The sequence below is a fragment of the Nelumbo lutea genome, chromosome 3 (assembly GCF_056320005.1).
Source record: "Nelumbo lutea isolate HS-2025 chromosome 3, American lotus-T2T, whole genome shotgun sequence".
Classification (NCBI taxonomy): domain Eukaryota; kingdom Viridiplantae; phylum Streptophyta; class Magnoliopsida; order Proteales; family Nelumbonaceae; genus Nelumbo; species Nelumbo lutea.
The window spans coordinates 33,359,682-33,380,091 of record NC_142686.1 but is presented as its reverse complement, the minus strand read 5'-3'; the positions used below and the strand labels follow the sequence as shown (position 1 = coordinate 33,380,091).

The 20,410-nt window shown below is 40.6% G+C and overlaps 1 protein-coding gene across 1 annotated transcript in view; it reads left to right on the top strand.

The window, feature by feature from the left end:
* The window catches only part of LOC148864115 (diphthamide synthesis DPH2 family protein), a 75,785-nt gene extending 59,458 nt beyond the window's left edge, over positions 1-16,327 (top strand). The window contains exons 8-11 of the mRNA XM_088981056.1: positions 10,702-10,817; positions 10,910-11,016; positions 15,329-15,468; positions 15,840-16,327. Coding sequence (XP_088837182.1) covers positions 10,702-10,817; positions 10,910-11,016; positions 15,329-15,468; positions 15,840-16,093 — 617 coding nt within the window. The 3' untranslated portion in view covers positions 16,094-16,327. The remainder of the gene's footprint in view (positions 1-10,701; positions 10,818-10,909; positions 11,017-15,328; positions 15,469-15,839) is intronic.
* The last annotated feature ends 4,083 nt before the right edge of the window (positions 16,328-20,410 follow it).

Below are 20,410 nucleotides of genomic sequence, written 5' to 3'. Positions count from 1 at the left end.
AGGCAGGCTCCCTCGAAAGAGTCCCTGAGTTAGGTAGTTCCTAACAAGTTGGTATTAGAGCCAATTCAGAGCCAAGATGCCAAGCACAAGATCATCAGTAATGGAGAACATAGTCGATTACATGGAAGGAGAAATACAAAGAATATCAGCCGATGACAAAGAAAGCTTTGCATCCTTGCTGGAAGGACTGGCACAGGCACCACCTGTGCAAATTTAGGAAGAACGCAGTGACACCAGTCATCAAAGTGGATCAAGAACTGCAAGAATCGAGTTTCCCATCTTCACAGGAGGAGATCCCACTTCCTGGCTTCTGTGAACAGAAAGATACTTCGATTACCACGACACACAAGGCCCTAATCGTGTTCCACTAGCCTCTGCACACCTGGAAGGAGAGGCGATCATCTGGTCCCAATGGTACCGGCGACGACACCCAAGGGTCACATGGGCCGACTTCATCGACGCCTTAACCATGCGATTTGGAGTCTCAGCCTTTGAGAATTATGACGAAAGCCTTGCTAAGTGACAGACCGGCTCCGTCCAAGATTATCAGATGGCGTTTGAAAGACTGGCAGTGCGCATGCAAGGCTGGCTAGAAAACGCGCTTGTCGGCAGTTTTGTTGGAGGACTTAAGGAGGAATTGCAGCTGGAGGTAAAAGCCATGTAGCCCACCACCGTTCTTGAAGCAACAACAATAGCCCGATTACATGCAGACAAAATAAACCGGGCAAGAAGGATCAGCCGACCCCTGGGAGCTGCGATCAAACCTGGTATAACCAACCAAGAACCTGGAATCTTGGGGAAACCAGAGCCCAGATCAAGAGTAGGAATCACAGGCAAGGATGCCAGCTCTGGTTCAAGCCCTGGCTCAGCCAAGAGGTTAACCTGGGCTGAGATGCAAGCCCGACGAGAAAAGGGCCTTTGCTACGCATGTGGAGACAAGTTCGGGCCGGGCCATCACTGTAAGGTCTCGCAAGTTTTCTTCCTGCAACCTGAAACTGAATATGTCGAGCAATCAGCCGACATTGAGGAGCCAAGGGATGACCAAGAATGGGTACCGGGGACAAAGGAATACCCGGAAGTATCCCTGCAAGCCTTGACCGGTCTTGCTTCTTCTCAAATGATGCGAGTAACTGGACTGATACAGGGGCGCCATGTATCGGTTCTGATAGACAGTGGCAGCACCCTCAATTTCATCACCCAAACCATGGTTAGGCAACTAGGGGTTCCAGTCCAACCATGTGCAGCCTTTCAGGTGCACGTAGCTAATGGGAGCAACCTGGTATGTGACAGTACATGCACAGAATTAAAGATAAGGATACAAGGACATGAGCTCGAGGTGGATTTGTTAGACAGTTTTGTATGCCTTTAGCTTCAATCAGAATGATGTACTTTATGAGTTTATTGTAAATGAATAAAAGTGCATATTTGATTCATGTTCCCTTGGTATGTTTCTGTGTAATACCCTTAAATTGGACACTTAATGAGACTCGTGTTAGTTTAGAATGTTCACAGCCAGTGGGTCGGTCTGGGGAGACCTATCCTGACAAGGCTGACACTGTGGTGCCACCAAGTCGGTTGGGGTGGCCTGTCTCAGCTGCCAGGGTGAAACCCTAGGCACATACAGTGTAGGATTAATTGAATCTATGAACTGGACCAGATTTCCAATATTGCCCTGGACCTTGGAGATTGATGGGCAAAACTTGAAAGTTACACCCGACCCCTAGACTCGATTATGATACTGCACTAGGTGTTGGATTGGGCTGTCTTTGATATACCAATCAGTGAGATCCTTAGCGGGGGTCAAAACCTGGGTATGTTGGGATAGTCTGAGAATTCATCTGAGTGGGTGATCATAGTGACAGGATCAGCCCCTTTGTCAGACAAAGGTAATGATCGGGGATGCACTCTCACTGATGGAAACCAAGACTGCCGGCAGCCGATTTCAATCGTTGAGATTTGTTTTGCAAAATATATTTTATATGAGATATAAAAGTGTATATATTATGGTTTCGAAATAATTTGCAAAAGGTTTTAATTCTCGGGATCCATGTAAGCAGAGAGTGCAACACTGTTCCTTGCAGTCGAGGGAGAGGTCCTCTCTTGTCGGGCAGTGTATGATCATTATGAGCTGAGAGGATAAGTGTAAGACCATTGACGATAATACTTGATGGGCTAATTGTGCATCTGCCCACAGTCCCTGGGTGTTACAAGGTGGCTTGGCTTAGGGACCACTTAGGGTAAGTGTTGGGCCCATAGAGCCCATAAGATGGGTTTCAGGGGGTGCACTGTCCATAACAGTGTATTCGGCCAGGCCTTGTAACAAAGGCTGGGCTGAACCCGTGTGGCTGATGTGTAGATCAATGTTTGGGTCCCACGTCATACAAGGAAGCCCAATTGGGTAGCAGTTTGGAAGACTAAGTGAGTACATAACCTTAATTGGGCCTTAAGCCCATTTCGAACTGGGCTGATTTGATCAGTCAATTAAAAGGGGCGAATTCTAAGGTGGATCAGCTCATAGGATTGGGCCTAAACCCTATCCACTTAGAGAGTCCAAGATCTAAATAAGATTTAGATCTGGAAGCCTCCTAATTAGATTAGGAGATGGCTGATCTGATCTACAGATAAGATAAGGGTTCTTCCTTATCACTTAAAGGGACTTCTAATCCAAATATAATTTGGATCAGCAGCTCCTAATAGGATTAGGAGCTGATCCCTTTAAATCTCTAAAAGGAGGAGAGGGCGGCAGCCTTTAGATATGGAACCCAAAAACTCTTGTCTTCAGAGCTGAAATCACAAGAAGAGAGAATTCTGCACCCTACGAAATCTCTCTTGCTGCCTCCTTCCTGCCGCCACCATTATCTCCAGTTTGATCTCCATTTCTTGAGAGAAATCAAGATCTGATCTTGATATCAATCTTTTGGGAAAAGATTGATTGGAGTTGTACTCACAAGCCATCCAGTTGATTCTTGCAAAGGGTCAAGTTCTTTTGAAGAACATTGCTGATTCTGCTCCATCCTACACTGCGCCATCTTCAGTGGGAGCAGTCTTTGGATCCTTCCTTGGGCGTGAACACCTCCATTGGGAGATATTATTTCTCCGTATCAAGTACATCCTCCCTCCTACTCCTTTTGGTTCAGATCTGGTTTGGTTAATGGTTCAAGATTGATCATTGAAAAATATGTTGTTCTAAAATAGGGAATTCGATTCCCTGCAAAGATGGGAGAAATTTTTGAAATTCGCCCAGTCCATTCCGCAAGATTTGGGCGTCCATGTGATGGATATCCTATCCCTTCAGGATTTACACCCCCTGGAAATCAGTGGAGCAGATGTCATTCTCGGAGTCCAATGGTTAAGGCAACTAGGGCCGGTGATATGTGATTGGGCCCGCCTCACCATGGATTTCCAAATGGGCAGCTCACAGGTACATATTCAAGGGCAACGATCTAAGGGCCCAGGACCTATCAGCCTCGCCTCCCTAAGGAAGCAAGCAACAGACCCAGTCCACATCGTTTTAATGCAGATAGACTCCCACACAAATGGCCCCATTCTAGCCCAAGAAAACAGATCCGAAGAGGGCCGCACACAACTACAATAGCTCCTTCAGAAGTTCTCAATGGTCTTCCAAGAACCTAAGGAACTACCACCAAAGCATGCCCATGACCATCACATCCCCTTGCTGCCAGGGGCTGCACCTACAAATGTAAGGCCCTATCGTTACCCCTATTTTCAGAAACTGGAAATTGAGAGGGTAGTGCAAGAGATGCTTGATAGAAAAATCATACAACCCAGCCAAAGCCCATTTTCCTCGCCAGTATTACTTGTGAAAAAGAAGGATGGGTCGTGGCGGTTTTGCATAGACTATAGGGCCCTAAACAGTATCACTGTGAAAGATCGGTTTTCGATACTAGTAATCAATGAACTACTAGATGAACTTGGCAGGGCCACCATATTCTCTAAACTAGACTTGAGATCGGGATATCATCAAATTCGGGTCCATGAAGGAGACATCCACAAGATTGCCTTTCATACACACGAAGGGCATTATGAATTCCTGGTTATGCCGTTTGGGCTGACCAATGCGCCAGCTACATTCCAGGCCCTTATGAATGACATATTTCGACCCCATTTGCGCAAATTTATACTTGTATTTTTTGATGATATACTTGTATATAGCGCTACATGGGACGAACACCTAATACATCTACAAATCACCTTGGAATTGTTAATGACTCATAAGCTCCTTACAAAGGAGTCAAAGTGCGCATTTGGACAAACACAAGTACATTATTTGGGGCACGTGGTCGAGAACAGCAAGGTAGCAGCAGACCCGGAAAAGATCTCAAGCATGACAAATTGGCCCCGGCCTCAAAATGTTAAGGAGTTACGAGGCTTCTTGGGATTAACAGGATACTATCGACGATTCATTAGAGGGTATGGACTGATTGCTGCCCCCTTGACCAGTTTACTTAAGAAAGATGGGTTCTGCTGGACTAAGGAGGCCCAACAGGCCTTCGAGACACTCAAGACAACTATCTCCTCCCCGCCAACGCTCGCACTTCCCGACTTCTCAAAGGACTTCATCAAGCCAAGGAGTGGGTGCAGTCCTCATGCAAGAAGAAAAACCATTAGCATTTTTCAGCAAGGCAATGACCGCACAAAAATGGGCCAAATCAGTATATGAACGCGAATTGATAGCAATTGTTCTTGCGGTTCAGAGATGGCGTCCCTACCTCCTGGGAAGGAGATTCGTCATACGAACTGACCACCAGAGCCTGAAATTTCTATTGGAACAGTCCGTACTCTTCCCGGAACAGCAGCGATGGATAGCCAAATTACTTGGCTACGATTATGTCATTAAATACAAGGCCAGGCACGCTAACAAGGTGGCAGATGCATTGTCACGCCAGCCACAACTGTTCCCATTACTTCTCACGGGCTCTACATGTTCCATCATGGGACAGCTAAGGGAGGAAGCTGAAAGGCACCCACAACTGTGCAAGCTGCGCGCAGAGATCCAAGAAGACCCTACTAGCCACCCAAGGTTCACAGTGGAAAACAACTTGCTACTATATAAACGCCGAATGGTGATACCACAGGATTCAGCCCATATTCAGCAGCTCCTAGAATTGTTCCACTCATCCCCAGCAGGAGGGCACTCAGGGATCCTACGCACTTACAAGAGACTAGCCACCCAATTCCATTGGAAAGGCATGAGAAATTCGGTCCAAAAATTCATAGCCGAATGCATCATTTGCTAGAAAAATAAGGCGGATACCCAGTCTCCAGCGGGACTGCTACAACCACTCCCAATTCCGACACAAGTATGGGCAGATATATCCATGACTTTATAACGGGACTCCCCTTTTCCTATGGCAAGTCTGCCATTCTCGTAGCAGTTGATAGATTCACCAAATACGGCCATTTTCTCCCTCTGCCCCACCCTTTCACAGCCTCCATGGTTGCTGAAATTTTTACTAAGAAGGTGGCACGACTGCATGGTACCCTCAACTCTATTGTCTCCGACCGTGACCCTATCTTTATGAGTCAATTCTGGGCAGAACTTTTTCGACTACAAGGAGTGCAACTCTTAAAATCTACCAGGGATCCTACGCACTTACAAGAGACTAGCCACCCAATTCCATTGGAAAGGCATGAGAAATTCGGTCCAAAAATTCATAGCCGAATGCATCATTTGCTAGAAAAATAAGGCGGATACCCAGTCTCCAGCGGGACTGCTACAACCACTCCCAATTCCGACACAAGTATGGGCAGATATATCCATGACTTTATAACGGGACTCCCCTTTTCCTATGGCAAGTCTGCCATTCTCGTAGCAGTTGATAGATTCACCAAATACGGCCATTTTCTCCCTCTGCCCCACCCTTTCACAGCCTCCATGGTTGCTGAAATTTTTACTAAGAAGGTGGCACGACTGCATGGTACCCTCAACTCTATTGTCTCCGACCGTGACCCTATCTTTATGAGTCAATTCTGGGCAGAACTTTTTCGACTACAAGGAGTGCAACTCTTAAAATCTACCAGGGATCCTACGCACTTACAAGAGACTAGCCACCCAATTCCATTGGAAAGGCATGAGAAATTCGGTCCAAAAATTCATAGCCGAATGCATCATTTGCTAGAAAAATAAGGCGGATACCCAGTCTCCAGCGGGACTGCTACAACCACTCCCAATTCCGACACAAGTATGGGCAGATATATCCATGACTTTATAACGGGACTCCCCTTTTCCTATGGCAAGTCTGCCATTCTCGTAGCAGTTGATAGATTCACCAAATACGGCCATTTTCTCCCTCTGCCCCACCCTTTCACAGCCTCCATGGTTGCTGAAATTTTTACTAAGAAGGTGGCACGACTGCATGGTACCCTCAACTCTATTGTCTCCGACCGTGACCCTATCTTTATGAGTCAATTCTGGGCAGAACTTTTTCGACTACAAGGAGTGCAACTCTTAAAATCTACCAGCTACCACCCTCAAACAGATGGACAGACTGAAGTGGTCAACCGGAGTTTGGAAACCCACCTAAGGTGCTATGCAGGGGAAAGGCCCCGCCAGTGGCTCAAGTGGCTTCATTGGGCAGAATGGTGGTACAATACCACATATCACAGTGCAGCCGGAATGACTCCCTTCCGGGCTCTATATGGTCGTGACCCACCTCCCCTACTTCCCTATGAGAAGGGGTCTACAGCAGTAGCCGCAGTAGAAGACCAACTCCTCCAACGAGATAGGGTGTTACAAGATCTCAAATCCCACCTCCAGCGAGCCCAACAATGGATGGCGGACTCCTACAACAAAAGACATAGGCCTGCCCAGTACCAAGTCGGGGAGCAAGTCTTCCTTAAATTACAACCATACAAGCAGGTTTCAGTAGCAGGCCACCGGTGGAACAAACTGAGCCTGAGGTACTTCGGCCCATTTCGGATTGTGGAGCGCATCGGATCAGTTGTATACAGGCTGGACCTCCCAGCAACATCAAAATTACACCATGTATTCCATGTATCCCTATTAAAGAAATGGCCAAAAACAGGAGCAATAACAACAACCACCCTCCCATCATTCTCGGAAGAGGGCCAAGTTCAAACTGCGCCCACTTAGATAACAGATTTCAGGTGGATACGCAAAGGGAATCACATCGAACCAGAAGCCTTGGTGGTATGGTCAGGCCTCCCAATTGAGGATGCAACTTGGGAACCTTACTTGGAGTTACAGAACAGATTCCCACATCTTGACCTTGAGGGCAAGGTCGAATTTAAGGGGGGAGGGACTGTTGGAACACAAACTAAAGAAATACAAGTGTACAAGAAAAGGCCACGACAGCCTTTAAAGATTGTAACTAACAGCCAACCACTAGATCAAAGATTGTAACAAACTAGACAAGTGGAGTGACAAGTGGAGAGGCTGGTACAACAGAACTGTAACAGCTGTATAACAGCAGTGTATAAATAACAGCAGGATATAATCGAATGGGATTATTGAATTGGGACTACAATCTCTCTTTCTCTCTCTCTCTCTCTCTTTCTCATTCTGGAGGCAGGCTCCCTCGAAAGAGTCCCTGAGTTAGGCAATTCCTAACAGTGTGAGACTGCTAATTACTTACTAATCTCCTATCCACTTATCTGTTTATATTTGGAAATTGTTTTTTTTTTCTCTTTTTGGGTGTAGGCAGACTACCCCTATTAGTTTGGACAAATTATTTGACCCAAATATCTTTAGGTGGCCGAAAAGTAGAGGGATGATAATATGAAGATGTGCAGGGCAGCTTTGATTTAGAGAGTCTGAGAGGAAAGAAACACTCGTATCTCTGAGGATAGAAGTAAGAAGGCTATCATTGAAAACATTGGTGAAGGTGGCACATTGGGTAAAAAATATGAGGCATTTTTGGATTTTCCAGTAGATGATGTATTGAGAAATTGGGGAACAGTGGTGGGATCTTCGTCAAGGAAGCAAAGGGTAGCTAGCAGTTGGTTTTGTCTGGAACCTGTCTTTTTTTTTAATTGAATTTGATGGCAGAAGCTTTGGCAGCCTGGGACCCTCAAGAATAGGGGATGTTAAGGAATGAAAAAGGAGAGATTTGTGCAATGTTCTTGGGAACAATAGGGAAGGGGATACCAAAAGGGTGGAGCTAATGGCGGTAGCATGTGTGGAGACTCTGAAACTTAATGTACTTATTAGGATAGTCCCTTTTGTACAGTTCACTGTTTTATCTTTGTATGTATTTCTTTTATTTCTTTCTTTCTACCCCACATGGGCATTCTTATAATTATACATTCTATTTAATATATAAGTGACATGGAAATGGGGATGGAAAAACTTGTAACTGAAGGACATGGTTTTCAAGGCGCCAAGGCGAGGCTTGGCGACTGGGGGGCGCCTTGTCGCCTAGTCGCCTAGGCAGTGGATTTTTTATGTTAGAAACATAGATCTTAGGGTAGTTCCCTAGGTACCATAACCATATTTTTTTTTATTGGAAACGGTAGGTACTATAACCATATTTCTTTAATAATTATTCATGATTTTCATAAGAAAAGTATAAATTTCATATTAAAGTATAGAAAATCAACATATTCATGAGAAGAAAAGGAAGAAGGAAAATAAAATTCAAAAAATGTAGGGGCTGAACCTTTATTTTTGTTATAGGAAAAGAAGAAAATAAAAAGTACTGGTAGAAGAAGAATATATGGAAGAGGAAAATGTGCTGATTAGATGAAATTTTAAGTTCTTCCTTACTTATTGGTTCAGGTTTTTAAGTCTTTGAGGGTTCAATACAGCATTTAGCAATGTTTGTGTTGATTAAACCCTAATAAATAAGAAAATAGTAAAAAGAAATTAGTATATAAACACACAAAATGATTATTTTAGTTTAATAATGTCTATTTTATAATTATAATCTCATAAAAGAATGGATAAAATAGTATTTTATAGTAGGAAGTAGAAAACTTCTAGGTGATTAGGTGAGGCGAGCCTCAAAGGGCGCCTTGTCACCTAGGCGTCGCCTCGACAACTATGCTGAAGGAGTTTCTGTGATAAGTTGGCTGCTAAAAAAAGAGGAAGTTTTTTGGGTGTCCAGAAATGAGATTAAGAAGGTCAAATGGTTCACAAGAGATATGTAGTTGAAGATACAATTGGTACAAAGATTAACAAATAGCCTGGCTGACCATCTTGCAAAACAAGGAGTGTATATATAGATCATCTTTTTTGGGCTACCTTGTAAATTGTATGGGGGGGTGGGGAGACATGAGGGGTTTGTAATGGGTTTTGTATTGAGTTGTACTTCTCAAAAATGGGTTTTATGATGTATTTGGGTCAAATGTTCTAAGTGTTTGGAGGGTTAGCCAAGGATAACAACTTAAATGGTTGTACCTCTTCGACTATAATTTTAACATTCTAATAAAATTTTTCAGTTATTCATCAGAAAAACAGTTTGTACTTTCACACTTCTCAAACGGTTCTCTTCTACATGCTGTTGGTTGTTACCCTATTGGGGTGGTTGGGGCACGAACACACTGATATGGAGAAGAACAAAGTGGTCTGAATGCTCTTGAACTCTGTTTCAGGCGCAGTTTACAAATCCACTGTATTGTGCCGAAACGATGTATCACACTCATGAAATGAACTGTCTTGCAGTGATATGATGTAATGTAGCCCCCTTATGGTTTCTGTCAAAAAAAAGATTTCTAGGTTACCTGAAAAACAGTATTTCTTCCTTCTTGCTCAAACCAAGCATGAACAAGGCAGTAAAACAACAGTGATAGACAATATTCAAGCCAAAGAAACTGCAAGAAAAATACAGAATAATAACGCACCATTTTATTTTTTTTCATGTGGAAAACCTCTCCAATGTCAATAGGAGAAACCACGGTGCACTAACCTAGTAAATCTCCACTATAATGATGATAATGGGAATACAAAGAACTCTCTGGAAGTAGCTAGAGATAGAAGCATCAAATGAACAAACCCTCTTGGTTACAGCCAAAACTTCTCACCAACAAGGTGGTATACAATCAACAAAGAAACCAAATACTTCTCAGCTCAAAAGGGAGAAGCCTCTTGGAAACAATCTTTGGAGAAGCTGGATAGCAACAACTTACTGTGGTATGAGCCTTCACAGTGCACTCCCTCCAAGAAAAACCCTTCTTGTGTTTTACCAAAACCTTTCAATAGAATACCAAAAGTCTCTCATACTTATCCATCTTCTTTTCCTTTTGAAAAAAGAGCAGTTAGAGACAAGAGTGAAATTACTCTCTTGCCCCTCTGCCTCTCAAGTGGTTTTTCCTCATGGGGCTGGACCCATGGTACACCCAACACCCTCTAAGAGCATAATGCCTCCTTGGTCTAAGGAACACTCAAAGAGTTATCAGTTAACAAGATAAAAGAATAGACAATCAAGAGAAAATTTCTCTCTTGCTATAATCTTTGTAAAGAAATTGATGATCATTGATGACTTGTCTATGTTTCAAGGGATTCAAATCATTGATCCCCCTTGTATCTTCGGATTTAACATCAAAGCATGATCCTAAACTTGTGATTTTTTTTTATGGCAGAAACTCCCATTTTTCATAATATTCTGATATTAGTGTCCTATGAACTTCTTTTGAGTTTTGAAATTTCATCAATATTTCTGCCTCTATGCCTTCTCATTTTGCTGCCAATCTAAGTTTTCTATTTAAAAAATACCAATGCAGCTGGTTATATCTATATTATTCAACAAATGAAAGAACTAATTGCAGCAGCTGGGAAGAAGGCCTATACCTTTGTAATGGGTAGACCAAACCCTGCAAAACTTGCCAACTTCCTTGAGGTAATTTTTTTCCTTGTACACCTAGCACAAATAGCTTATATTTCAATTCCAATTCAGGGTATTGAGAATAGGTGGTTTATGATTTTTCACAGTGCAATGTTTTCATTAACGTTGCTTGTCCACAAACAACTCTTTTGGACAGCAAGGAGTACCATGCTCCTATTATTACACCTTTTGAAGCTTTATTGGCATTTAACAGGTAATGCATGTAGGATTCTTGTTATATTTTTTATTTACTAGAAGCTCATAATTAAGGTGGTTGATTTTTTTTTTTTTTTTTTGTCTTGTTTCCAAGGTTCCAAGTATCGATGTATATTGGCAAAGGTGTATCGTGGTACTTTAAACCACACGCCTTTTTCTTTTTTAGTTTTAGGCATACAAACACACACACGCGTATATATATATATGTATATATTATTTAATAAAAAAGGGTTCCCGAAAAACCTATAAACAGGTGTATCGAGTACCCAAAGATATGATATGGTTCTCCCGATACGGGGTGTATTGTATCAATACTCTAAACCTTCCTTGCTTCATTACTTCATTTTCAAAATTTTGGTGATTATTTCTATTTTATCCCCTTTGAGTTTGGACACAATATATTCTCTCCTTTGTCTGCCTCTTATTGTAAATTTTTGTTTTGCATTGATGTCCATATTAAATATTAATACTTTAATAAAATAAATAAAACAAATATGTGTTCTGATGTAATTCAGGAATAGAAAAGAAAAACTAGGCTTCGAAGAGAAGAAGAGAGAGAGAGAGAGAGAGAGAGAGAGAGAGAGAGAGAGAGAAGGGGTTCAGTTAGATAGATTTGTCGCCCCTTTAGATATTATATATATTTGTGTCCTTACATAGGTAGGAGTTACTCTAATACCCCTACTTAAAATAAAAGACTGATTAACAAAAAATAAACAAGGCCCATCCAGCCCAATTGTAATAAAAGGGAAATAAATAATAAAATTAAATAAATGTGGGGATGGAACCACACACACACACTAAGAGCTATTAACTATCTTTGTGCTCCCCCTCAAGATGGGAATAGATATTTGTCATTCCCAACTTGCATAAATCTGTCTCCAACTTGTTTTTTGTGACTGCTTTAGTAAAGAGATCAGCTAACTGCATGTCTGAGGCAATATAAGGGAGACACACTTCTTGAGATGCAACTTGCTCTCGGATAAATGTCTGTCCACCTCGATATGCTTGGTCCTGTCATGTTGTATTAGGTTGTGGGCAATATTAATTGCAGCTTGGTTATTGCAATACAACATTAGAGGCTTCTTATAATCAATTTCTAGCTCATTAAGCAAGGATTTCAGCCATAACACCTCTGCTACACCATTGGCCATGGACCTGTATTCAGCTTCTGCACTGGAGCGAGCAACAACATTTTGTTTCTTGCTTATCCAGGAAACAAGATTCCCCCCCCCCCCCACCCCCCCACAAATGCACAATACCTAGAGGTAGACCTTCTGTCATCAACACATCCAGTCCAATCAGCATCTGTATATACTTCTACTTACATGTGACCAATGTGACCAATTTCAAAAGGAAGATATGGCCCCCAAACATTTGTATGCACAATTTCAATAGGAAGATTGCTTCTTTTATTGCTCAAAGGATAAGTTGATCTACAATGTTTTGCAAGTTCATAGCTTTCACACCTCAGACTAGACACTTGAATTGACTCAAATAAATTTGGGAACAAATTCTTCAAAGACCCAAAAGACAAATGACCTAAACGATTATGCTAAAGCATAATCTGACTCCAAGACTGAGAAACAAACAATTTCCCAACTTCACTCTGCTTCCCCTGTGGATGTTCAAGCAGGTAAACTCCATTCGTCTCACGGCCAATCCCAATCACCTTCTTGTTTCCAGATCCTGAAACACAACGATCGGGAAAAAAAGGTCATTGAACAGTTTTGACTCTTAGTAATACTACTAACTGAAAGCAAGTTAGCAGTAAGCTTACGAACATGCAAAACTAAGGATAGGGAGATGGCATCCAACAGTCTGATGTCTCCCTTGCCAAAAATCGGCACAAGGGAGCCATCAACAGTAGATACTTTGTCTCTGCCAAAGGATAAACAATAGGTGGTAAACATGGTAGATAAACTGGTCATATGGTCTGAAGCTCTTGAATCTATTACCCAGAATGGTCTAGTGTTACCTGGGACTGAAGTATGATATGCTGTAGCTCTTGTGCCTGTGTGAACAAGGGCTGAAGTAGGATGAGCAGATGTGGTGGCTGAAGATAGAGATGAGGATCCAGAAATACCAGCTTCATTCTCTAGCTGTGTCAATGCAGCCCGGACAATAGCTAAGGCATCTAAGGATGTGGTCCTTGTGCTGGAAGTAGATGCACTATCTGTAGTAGTTGCCACATTAGCACCCCCTTCTTGTTTCTAAGTCTCACTGGCATTAGGTGAGGATGCAACTTCCAACAAGTGTCCCTGGTGTGTTTAGGCTTCTTGCAATGATCACAAAAAAATCTCTCTTTTGTCTTCCTTCTGAATTTCCCTTTTCTTTTCCCCTCCAACCTTAGATTTTGTTGCTGCTAAGGCTGCTTCTGTAGGCTAAAATGATAGCATAACCTTCCTCCAACTCTCTTCACTGTGAACCAATGAGTAGGCTTGAGATAAAGTCACTCTCCCTAGTAAGAAGTTGCCGTCTTATAATGTCAAAATCTGAGTATAGACCAGCTAAGAACTCAAACACTCTATTTGTTTCAATCAATTTTCTCTCTGTCACTGCATCCCTCTGACTTTCCCACTCAATAGTTTCCAAGTGATCAATTTCATGCCAAAGGGATTTCATAGTAGCAAAGTACATTGAGATTGGCTTCTCCACTTGCTTGAGGTTATTCACTTCACACTTCAGCTCATAAGCTCTAGCAACATTAAGAGGTTGAGAATAAGTCTCCTTCATGCTATCCCAAATCTTCTTGGCTGTTTTTGCCCAAAGGTAGTTTCGGCTGATGTGGGGCTGCATAGAGTTGCATAACCAAGTTATTACCAAGTAGTTCTCTTGAACCCATTTTGGATGTGATGTATCTTCCTTGGTTGGCTTCTTTGTGTCTCCGGTCACATAACCTAATTTACCTCTACCTCCAATGGCCATCATTGCTGATTGGGCCCACTCCAAGTTCCATCAAATCTAACAGTGGTAATCTGAAACGAGTTTTCAGTCATGTTACTAGTCCCAAAAAATCCTTCCCCTTGTGTTTTTAACTGACTTCCAACCTTCTCCATTCTATGTAGAGCACTAACAGGCCAAAAAACTCCAAAAAGGCGACCAAAAAGAGATTCTTTTCTGCTGAAACACTAAGAAATTTAGAGAAAAAACAACCTAGAATTTAATCACAGCAAGAATAGACACCAAGAACTTGATCTCAGTCGACAGCTTCCTACCAAGAATGCAATCACAGTCAAAGGTCAACTTTCTAGTTCATTAACAGTCAAAAACAGTCCTTGAATCCTCAAAAGAAGATTAAAGGGTTTTAGACAAGAGAGAAAACAACAGGGAATACCCAGATTTATCAGCCGCTGCTTAAAAGAGGTCTCGACAACTTCTAACCAAGATCGGCTTAACTATAGATTGTACCTTTCTCAGAAAAAACTCTGATCGCCACCTTAGTTTGAAACCCTAATCTTGGTCGCACCTAAAAACTCTGATTCTTCCTGGTCACCGGGCAATCTCCAAGAGTCTTTCACCTTCTTGGGCAGTCTCCAACACTCCAGCATCCTCCAAGAACCAGGCACTACTGCAGAAGATCTTGTTCTAAAGAATTCTCATGTAGCCGACCGGATCAGACTCACATGAGAACCCTAGTCTTTTCTCGCCAAGAGCTCTGATACCAACTTGAATAAAATAAACAAAACAAATGTGTTCTGATGTAATTCAGGAAAAGAAAAGAAAAACCGGGCTTCGAAGAGAAGAAGAGAGAGAGAGAGAGAGAGAAGGGGTTCGGTTAGATAAATCTGCCGCCCCGTTAGATATTATATATATTTGTGTCCTTACAAAAGTAGGAGTTACTCTAATGCCCCTACTTAAAATAAAAGACTAATAAACAAGGCCCATCCGGCCCAACTGTAATAAAAGGGAAATAAATAATAAAATAAAATAAGTGTGGGGCTGGAACCACACACACACACTGAGAGCTGTTAACTATCTCTACATTAATATATGTTTAGATAGAAAGTCCAATCCTTAGCAAGCTGAAACTGGTTGGTTGCATCATATTCTAGTCTACAACACCAGTGCAATATGTACTGCAGTTTGTAGGAGAAACCACGGGGATGAGGAAGTTTTACTTGATTTTTTTTTTCTGGGTGGGCCCCTGGGGGTTCTTCCAGTCAATATCATATGCTGATGAAGGCATAAAGTAGTCCTTGTCATCTGCTGCAAAACAGGACTGTCATTTGTAACCTAATTCTTTCATCTAAGTTGCTTTACTAACTGATTTTCTTATCATCTCCTGTTTTATGCTTTTATTTTCTCTTTAGAGGAAGCCACTGGACTGGAGCATATGTGATGGAATTTGGGGATTTGGTTGCCTCTTCTTCACTGGAAGTTGGTAATAAAGAGGAAGAAGCCCGATTTTCCTTCTTTCAAGGTGGCTATGTAGAAGATTTTGAGCTACAAGGTGGTTATCTTTTCTCTTTATGTACTTTCGATGAAAGTTGCCATAAAATATCCGAACAGTAACCAAAAATAAAGTGACAATGTAGAAAGAAACAAAGGAGAAGAGCGCTGGAGAGAATTGGTGGGTTTAAAAACTAGTCCCCACCTATTGCCCAGCTTCTATTTATATCATATGCGAGTCTAGTTACATATTGAATTACTAGATTACCCCTACTTTCGATGAAAGTTGCCATATGCACATTGCCTGTGTGCTCACTACCCTAAATTTAAAGCTAGATTTGACATTTTTCTGTTTAGACTGTAATTATGATCTTCTTTTCATATCGTTAACAAGGTTCACTTTTGTGTAATGTTGGTGATTCGAGCATCCAGGAAAGGGAACTGTAGAGGAGGAAAGATCATTTGCTCTAGCAGAGGCAGCAGAGAAAGGTCTCCAAGTGTATGACAAGTATCCCTATTCTCTTGGAAAGGGGACAGCTAAATCTGGGGCAGAGTTTTTTGCTTCCAGATCTTACCATGGTCTTGAAATTGAGAAAGACGATTCTTCACCTCGTTCAGTTGTCATTGGTAGATCTGGAAAGGCATCTGGGTACAAGGACGAGAAAAGTAAGAAGGAAAATACATGATCAACCAACAGAAATGCTAAAGGAAATTTGTCATTCGTCGAGTAAAAAGCTCAGGAATTTTTCTCGCTCACCAATTTTCTATAGTTCAAAATATTTCGCTTAACGAGGAAATTCATGTATTACAGGAGTTATATTAGTTGGTTGTTTGATGATTCAATCTGGGAAGATCGATTGTTGATTGATGTATGAATTGTATGGCAAGGTTCTATTTAACTTCTCAATCGATTAGATTGATATGCCTTGTGTTCTTTATTCTGTTTGTTTGTTACTTCGTTTTTTTTTTTTCCATGGGGCTACACAACGGGGGGGGGGGGGGGGGGGGGGGGGGGGAGTTGTTTAACAGGCTAGCTGGGTTTGGCCACTTGTCCTCAAGTGTCTCATGTTAGAGTGGTAGTTATCTCCACAACCAGATACTGGTTGTAGAGTTGCATCTCTCAAAAGGGTTCTGTTAGAAATGTTAGTTATCTTGTCGTTGTATATCATATACAAAGCACTCCGTGTGGTCATGTACTTGTAAGTATTGTGCAGGTGAGGAAATTATCAGGTATCTTCAGTTGTTGACTTGTATTTTGTTTTTTTTTTAATTTCTTCACCGGTTGTCAATTAGTTATCGGTTAGTAGGAATTTTAAGTGTATTAGTAGATTTAACGTGTCGTTTCATTATTTTCAATTCTATAAATAATTAAATATTCATACATCATGTTACGTAATAAATAAAATAAGAAATTTATTGGCCAACATAAGGTTCAAGATGCCGAAAGTGCAGATTTTACTAATAAATAAATCAAACAATCTATAAGCTTCTACTAAAAATTCATTATCAGACACATCAAACTGTTATTAGATTAATGAGTTTTGATAAACCATGAAAATCTTATTTGCCTCAGTAGTTGGGAGTTTTATGTATTCCCAAGTTTGTTCACAATTGGATATTGCTTTTGTAATAAGTGTTTTAAATAGGTATCAAATTAGCCCAGGAAAGGATGAGACTGGATTTAGTAGGCACTCCATCGTGAGCACATTCATTAAGCAGTCAAGGGTAGGAGTAGGGGTATTTTATGGGACAAGTGTCACAAAATTTCATAAGCACCTAGTGTGCTTATATTGTATGCCTACTAAATTCGAACTCGTAAAGGACCATTACAGGGTTGCTAAGAAAGTCTTTAGATATTTGCAAAGTATTAAGGACTAATATAGTAGATCTGATACAGGTAATTGGGTATATAGACTCAAACAATGTTGGTTGTCCATATTATAGAAAGTCGGAATTCGGCTATGAGTTCTCCTAAAAGAGTGGTAAGCATAGTAACTCACAACATCGTTGACTATGTGGGCAAAATTTGTTATTTGTTATGAGGCTACTAACCAAGCCACTGTGTAAAGCTTTATCTCAGGTATTTTGAATCGCTTAAAAATTAAAATCTAATTTGCTAATTTTGTAGTCGCTTTCTTATCCAAGAACAAAAAGATTTTGAGCGCATCTAAGCATATGGGCCAAACTGGGCCTAGGCTCAGGTGCAACATGGGCCTTAGGCCTACAAACTCGAGGTGGGCTAGGCTTAATTATGGGCCTATGGCATCTAGTTATAAAAAAAAAAAGTTAATTATTTGAAAACTTTAAACTAAATAATGAACAATGCATAAAAGATATTACATAACCCCAAATTAGGCTACGCTTTGAACCCATGGCACAAAATAAAATAAAACAAAGCATGAGCATCATTTAGTTCCAATATTTGGCTTGTGTTAGCTTGCCTATTCATTTATAGTATGGATGGAAATGGGGCGGGTTCGAGTAGGGTTTTGTAAATTCTATATCCTACCTACCTTTCTAAACCTCCCAGCCTGTACTTGTCCAAAAAACCTACAGCAGGTTGGATGTTGAGAATCGCAACCCTCTTTGCACATGAAAATGCAAAACCCCAACCGACCCTAGACCCCATCATTCAAGGGTAGGCCGGATTGGGTTTAGAACTTGTGTCTAATTTCCCATTATTTCTTGTTATATATAAACAATAAATAAGTAAAATAATACGAACAAACAACATGGTTTCCAATGATTTGATTAAAATAGGTAAAAACATATAAACTATCAATTATCTTTTACATAAAATCCAAAATATTATTAAATTCAACACCCAATACAAAAAGAAAATTATATGCTTTCTAACAATATGCGAGTTAGGGAGGGTTGGGTTTAACCTAATATCGTACCCTACCCTTATCTATACGAGTTATAGAATCCTAAAATCCTTTCCTGCCCCAAAATTTGTCCTTCAAGTAGAAATTTCCGTCCATATTTATAGATGAAGGTAAGGCCTTCATTCTCTTTTATAAATGATATGGGACTTTGAATGACACTAAATAGTGAATGTAGTGTGTAGATCTATTCATGGGTCAAATAGCCTAATGGGTTAGCCTGACCCATATCGTTCTTAGTCAGACTTGGACATAAACTTAGGCCTGTGGGCTTGGTTTGGGCCCAAAACACTAGGCCCAACTTTTTTTCAGACTGGGCTTAAACTTTCTCAAGAAAGCCCAACACAAGCTTGAGCCCAACCTAATAATATCTTTATATAGTAAAAATATATGTAATATTTTTTCTTGTTCCTCTTCTCTTTTCTTAAGGCATAGTGAAACTTTTCAATATTTTTGGGTTATGAGATCATTTAATATAAATAGATCAGTTTTGTTGTTGAGTAAAAAGAATATTTTTTCTCAATTCTAGGCCCGAGTTTTGGGCTCAGGCCTAGGCTTCAGGCTTAAGCCTGGGCTTCTATCTTTATATGAGGTCTGGGGTCGAGCTCAGGCCTAAATGTGTTCTATTGATATAAAGGCAAAGCCTGGTTCAGATGCGGCTTGACCAAGCCTGTGGACAGGTTTAGTAGTGTGTAGTGTTATGTTCCAAGTCCCAAATTGCTACAGAAAGAGAATAAAAGCCTTATTTTCATTTATATAAGGCATTGCTTAAGAGGGAAACTCTCATTTAAGTTGACTCATGTGTTGACAATGTACGTTAACAAGTGTCATATATATGATAAACTTTTTCTATTTTATCATATAAAAATGTTATAGTATAAAATTTTATATATACATATATATATATATATATATATATATTGCCATATGAAAAATACTGTAACATATATTTGAAGCCATATATAGGGGGGCTGGACTTGAAGTACCAGGCCCAAGCTCGGATTGGAATTTTATGGGCTTGATATGGGCCTAGGCCAAGCTGGCATCACATACAAAAGCATAGGCACGGGCCCAAAAATTTTTGAGCTAGGCTGAGCTAGGCTTATGGGCCGACCCAAGAATGATCACCCCTTAGGTTGCATTTGGAATTGGTGTAAATCAAAAACGATGTAAAAGTTTACATTGGTTCGGTTTTGTTGGCGTTTAGAAGGAGTATAAATGAATATCAGTGTAAAATTCTACTCCGGTTTAGATTTATTGGCGTTTGAATGGAGTGGAGTTTTACATCACTAATTGATTAAAACCTTATAAAGCATAAAGTTTTACATCGTTTATCAATGTAAATACTAGATCGATTTTATCAATGTAAAACTTTCCACTTTTTTATCACTATATTTAAAATGACAAAATGTAACAGTCACCTATTATACAATTTAGTGTAAAACATATAATAGGTGACCATTACATAAGTGTATTTTACATCGAACCATATAATAAATGACCATTACATTTTGAAAAAATGATAAAAAAGTGTAAAATTTTACATGAATAAAATCTATGCAATATTTACATCAATAATCAATATAAAATTTATGCTTGATGATATTTACATGGATTCACAATGTAAAACTCCATTCCATCCAAACACCAATAAATATAAACCTGAATGGAGTTTTACATCTATTTTCATTTACACTCCTTCCAAACACCAATAAAACCTAACACATTTAAGCTTTTACATCATTCTTCATTTACACCGATATGGTTCCCAATTTCCATTATGTAAAAGTGAATGGGCAAGCTCTGAAATTTTCATCCGCGCTGAAAAACCCGTTGAACTCTGAATGGAAGGACAGGTGTTTGAAAAGAGGTGGCTCTCCCTCTCCACTCTCCAGGACACTGAAGGGGTGGGTATCACTGTATCAGCTCTCAGGGTACAGTCGTATAGAGTTTACAGACTACAGACTGCGCAATGGATCTCTTCCCTCGTAGTAATTGACCTGGGTCCCATGTCCCCAGGTACAAACAACCCGCCCCCCCTTTTCTTTATGTGTCGGCTATATATGGATATAATTATTTATTAATAAATAATTATTTTATTATGTTAAAGAATTCCCG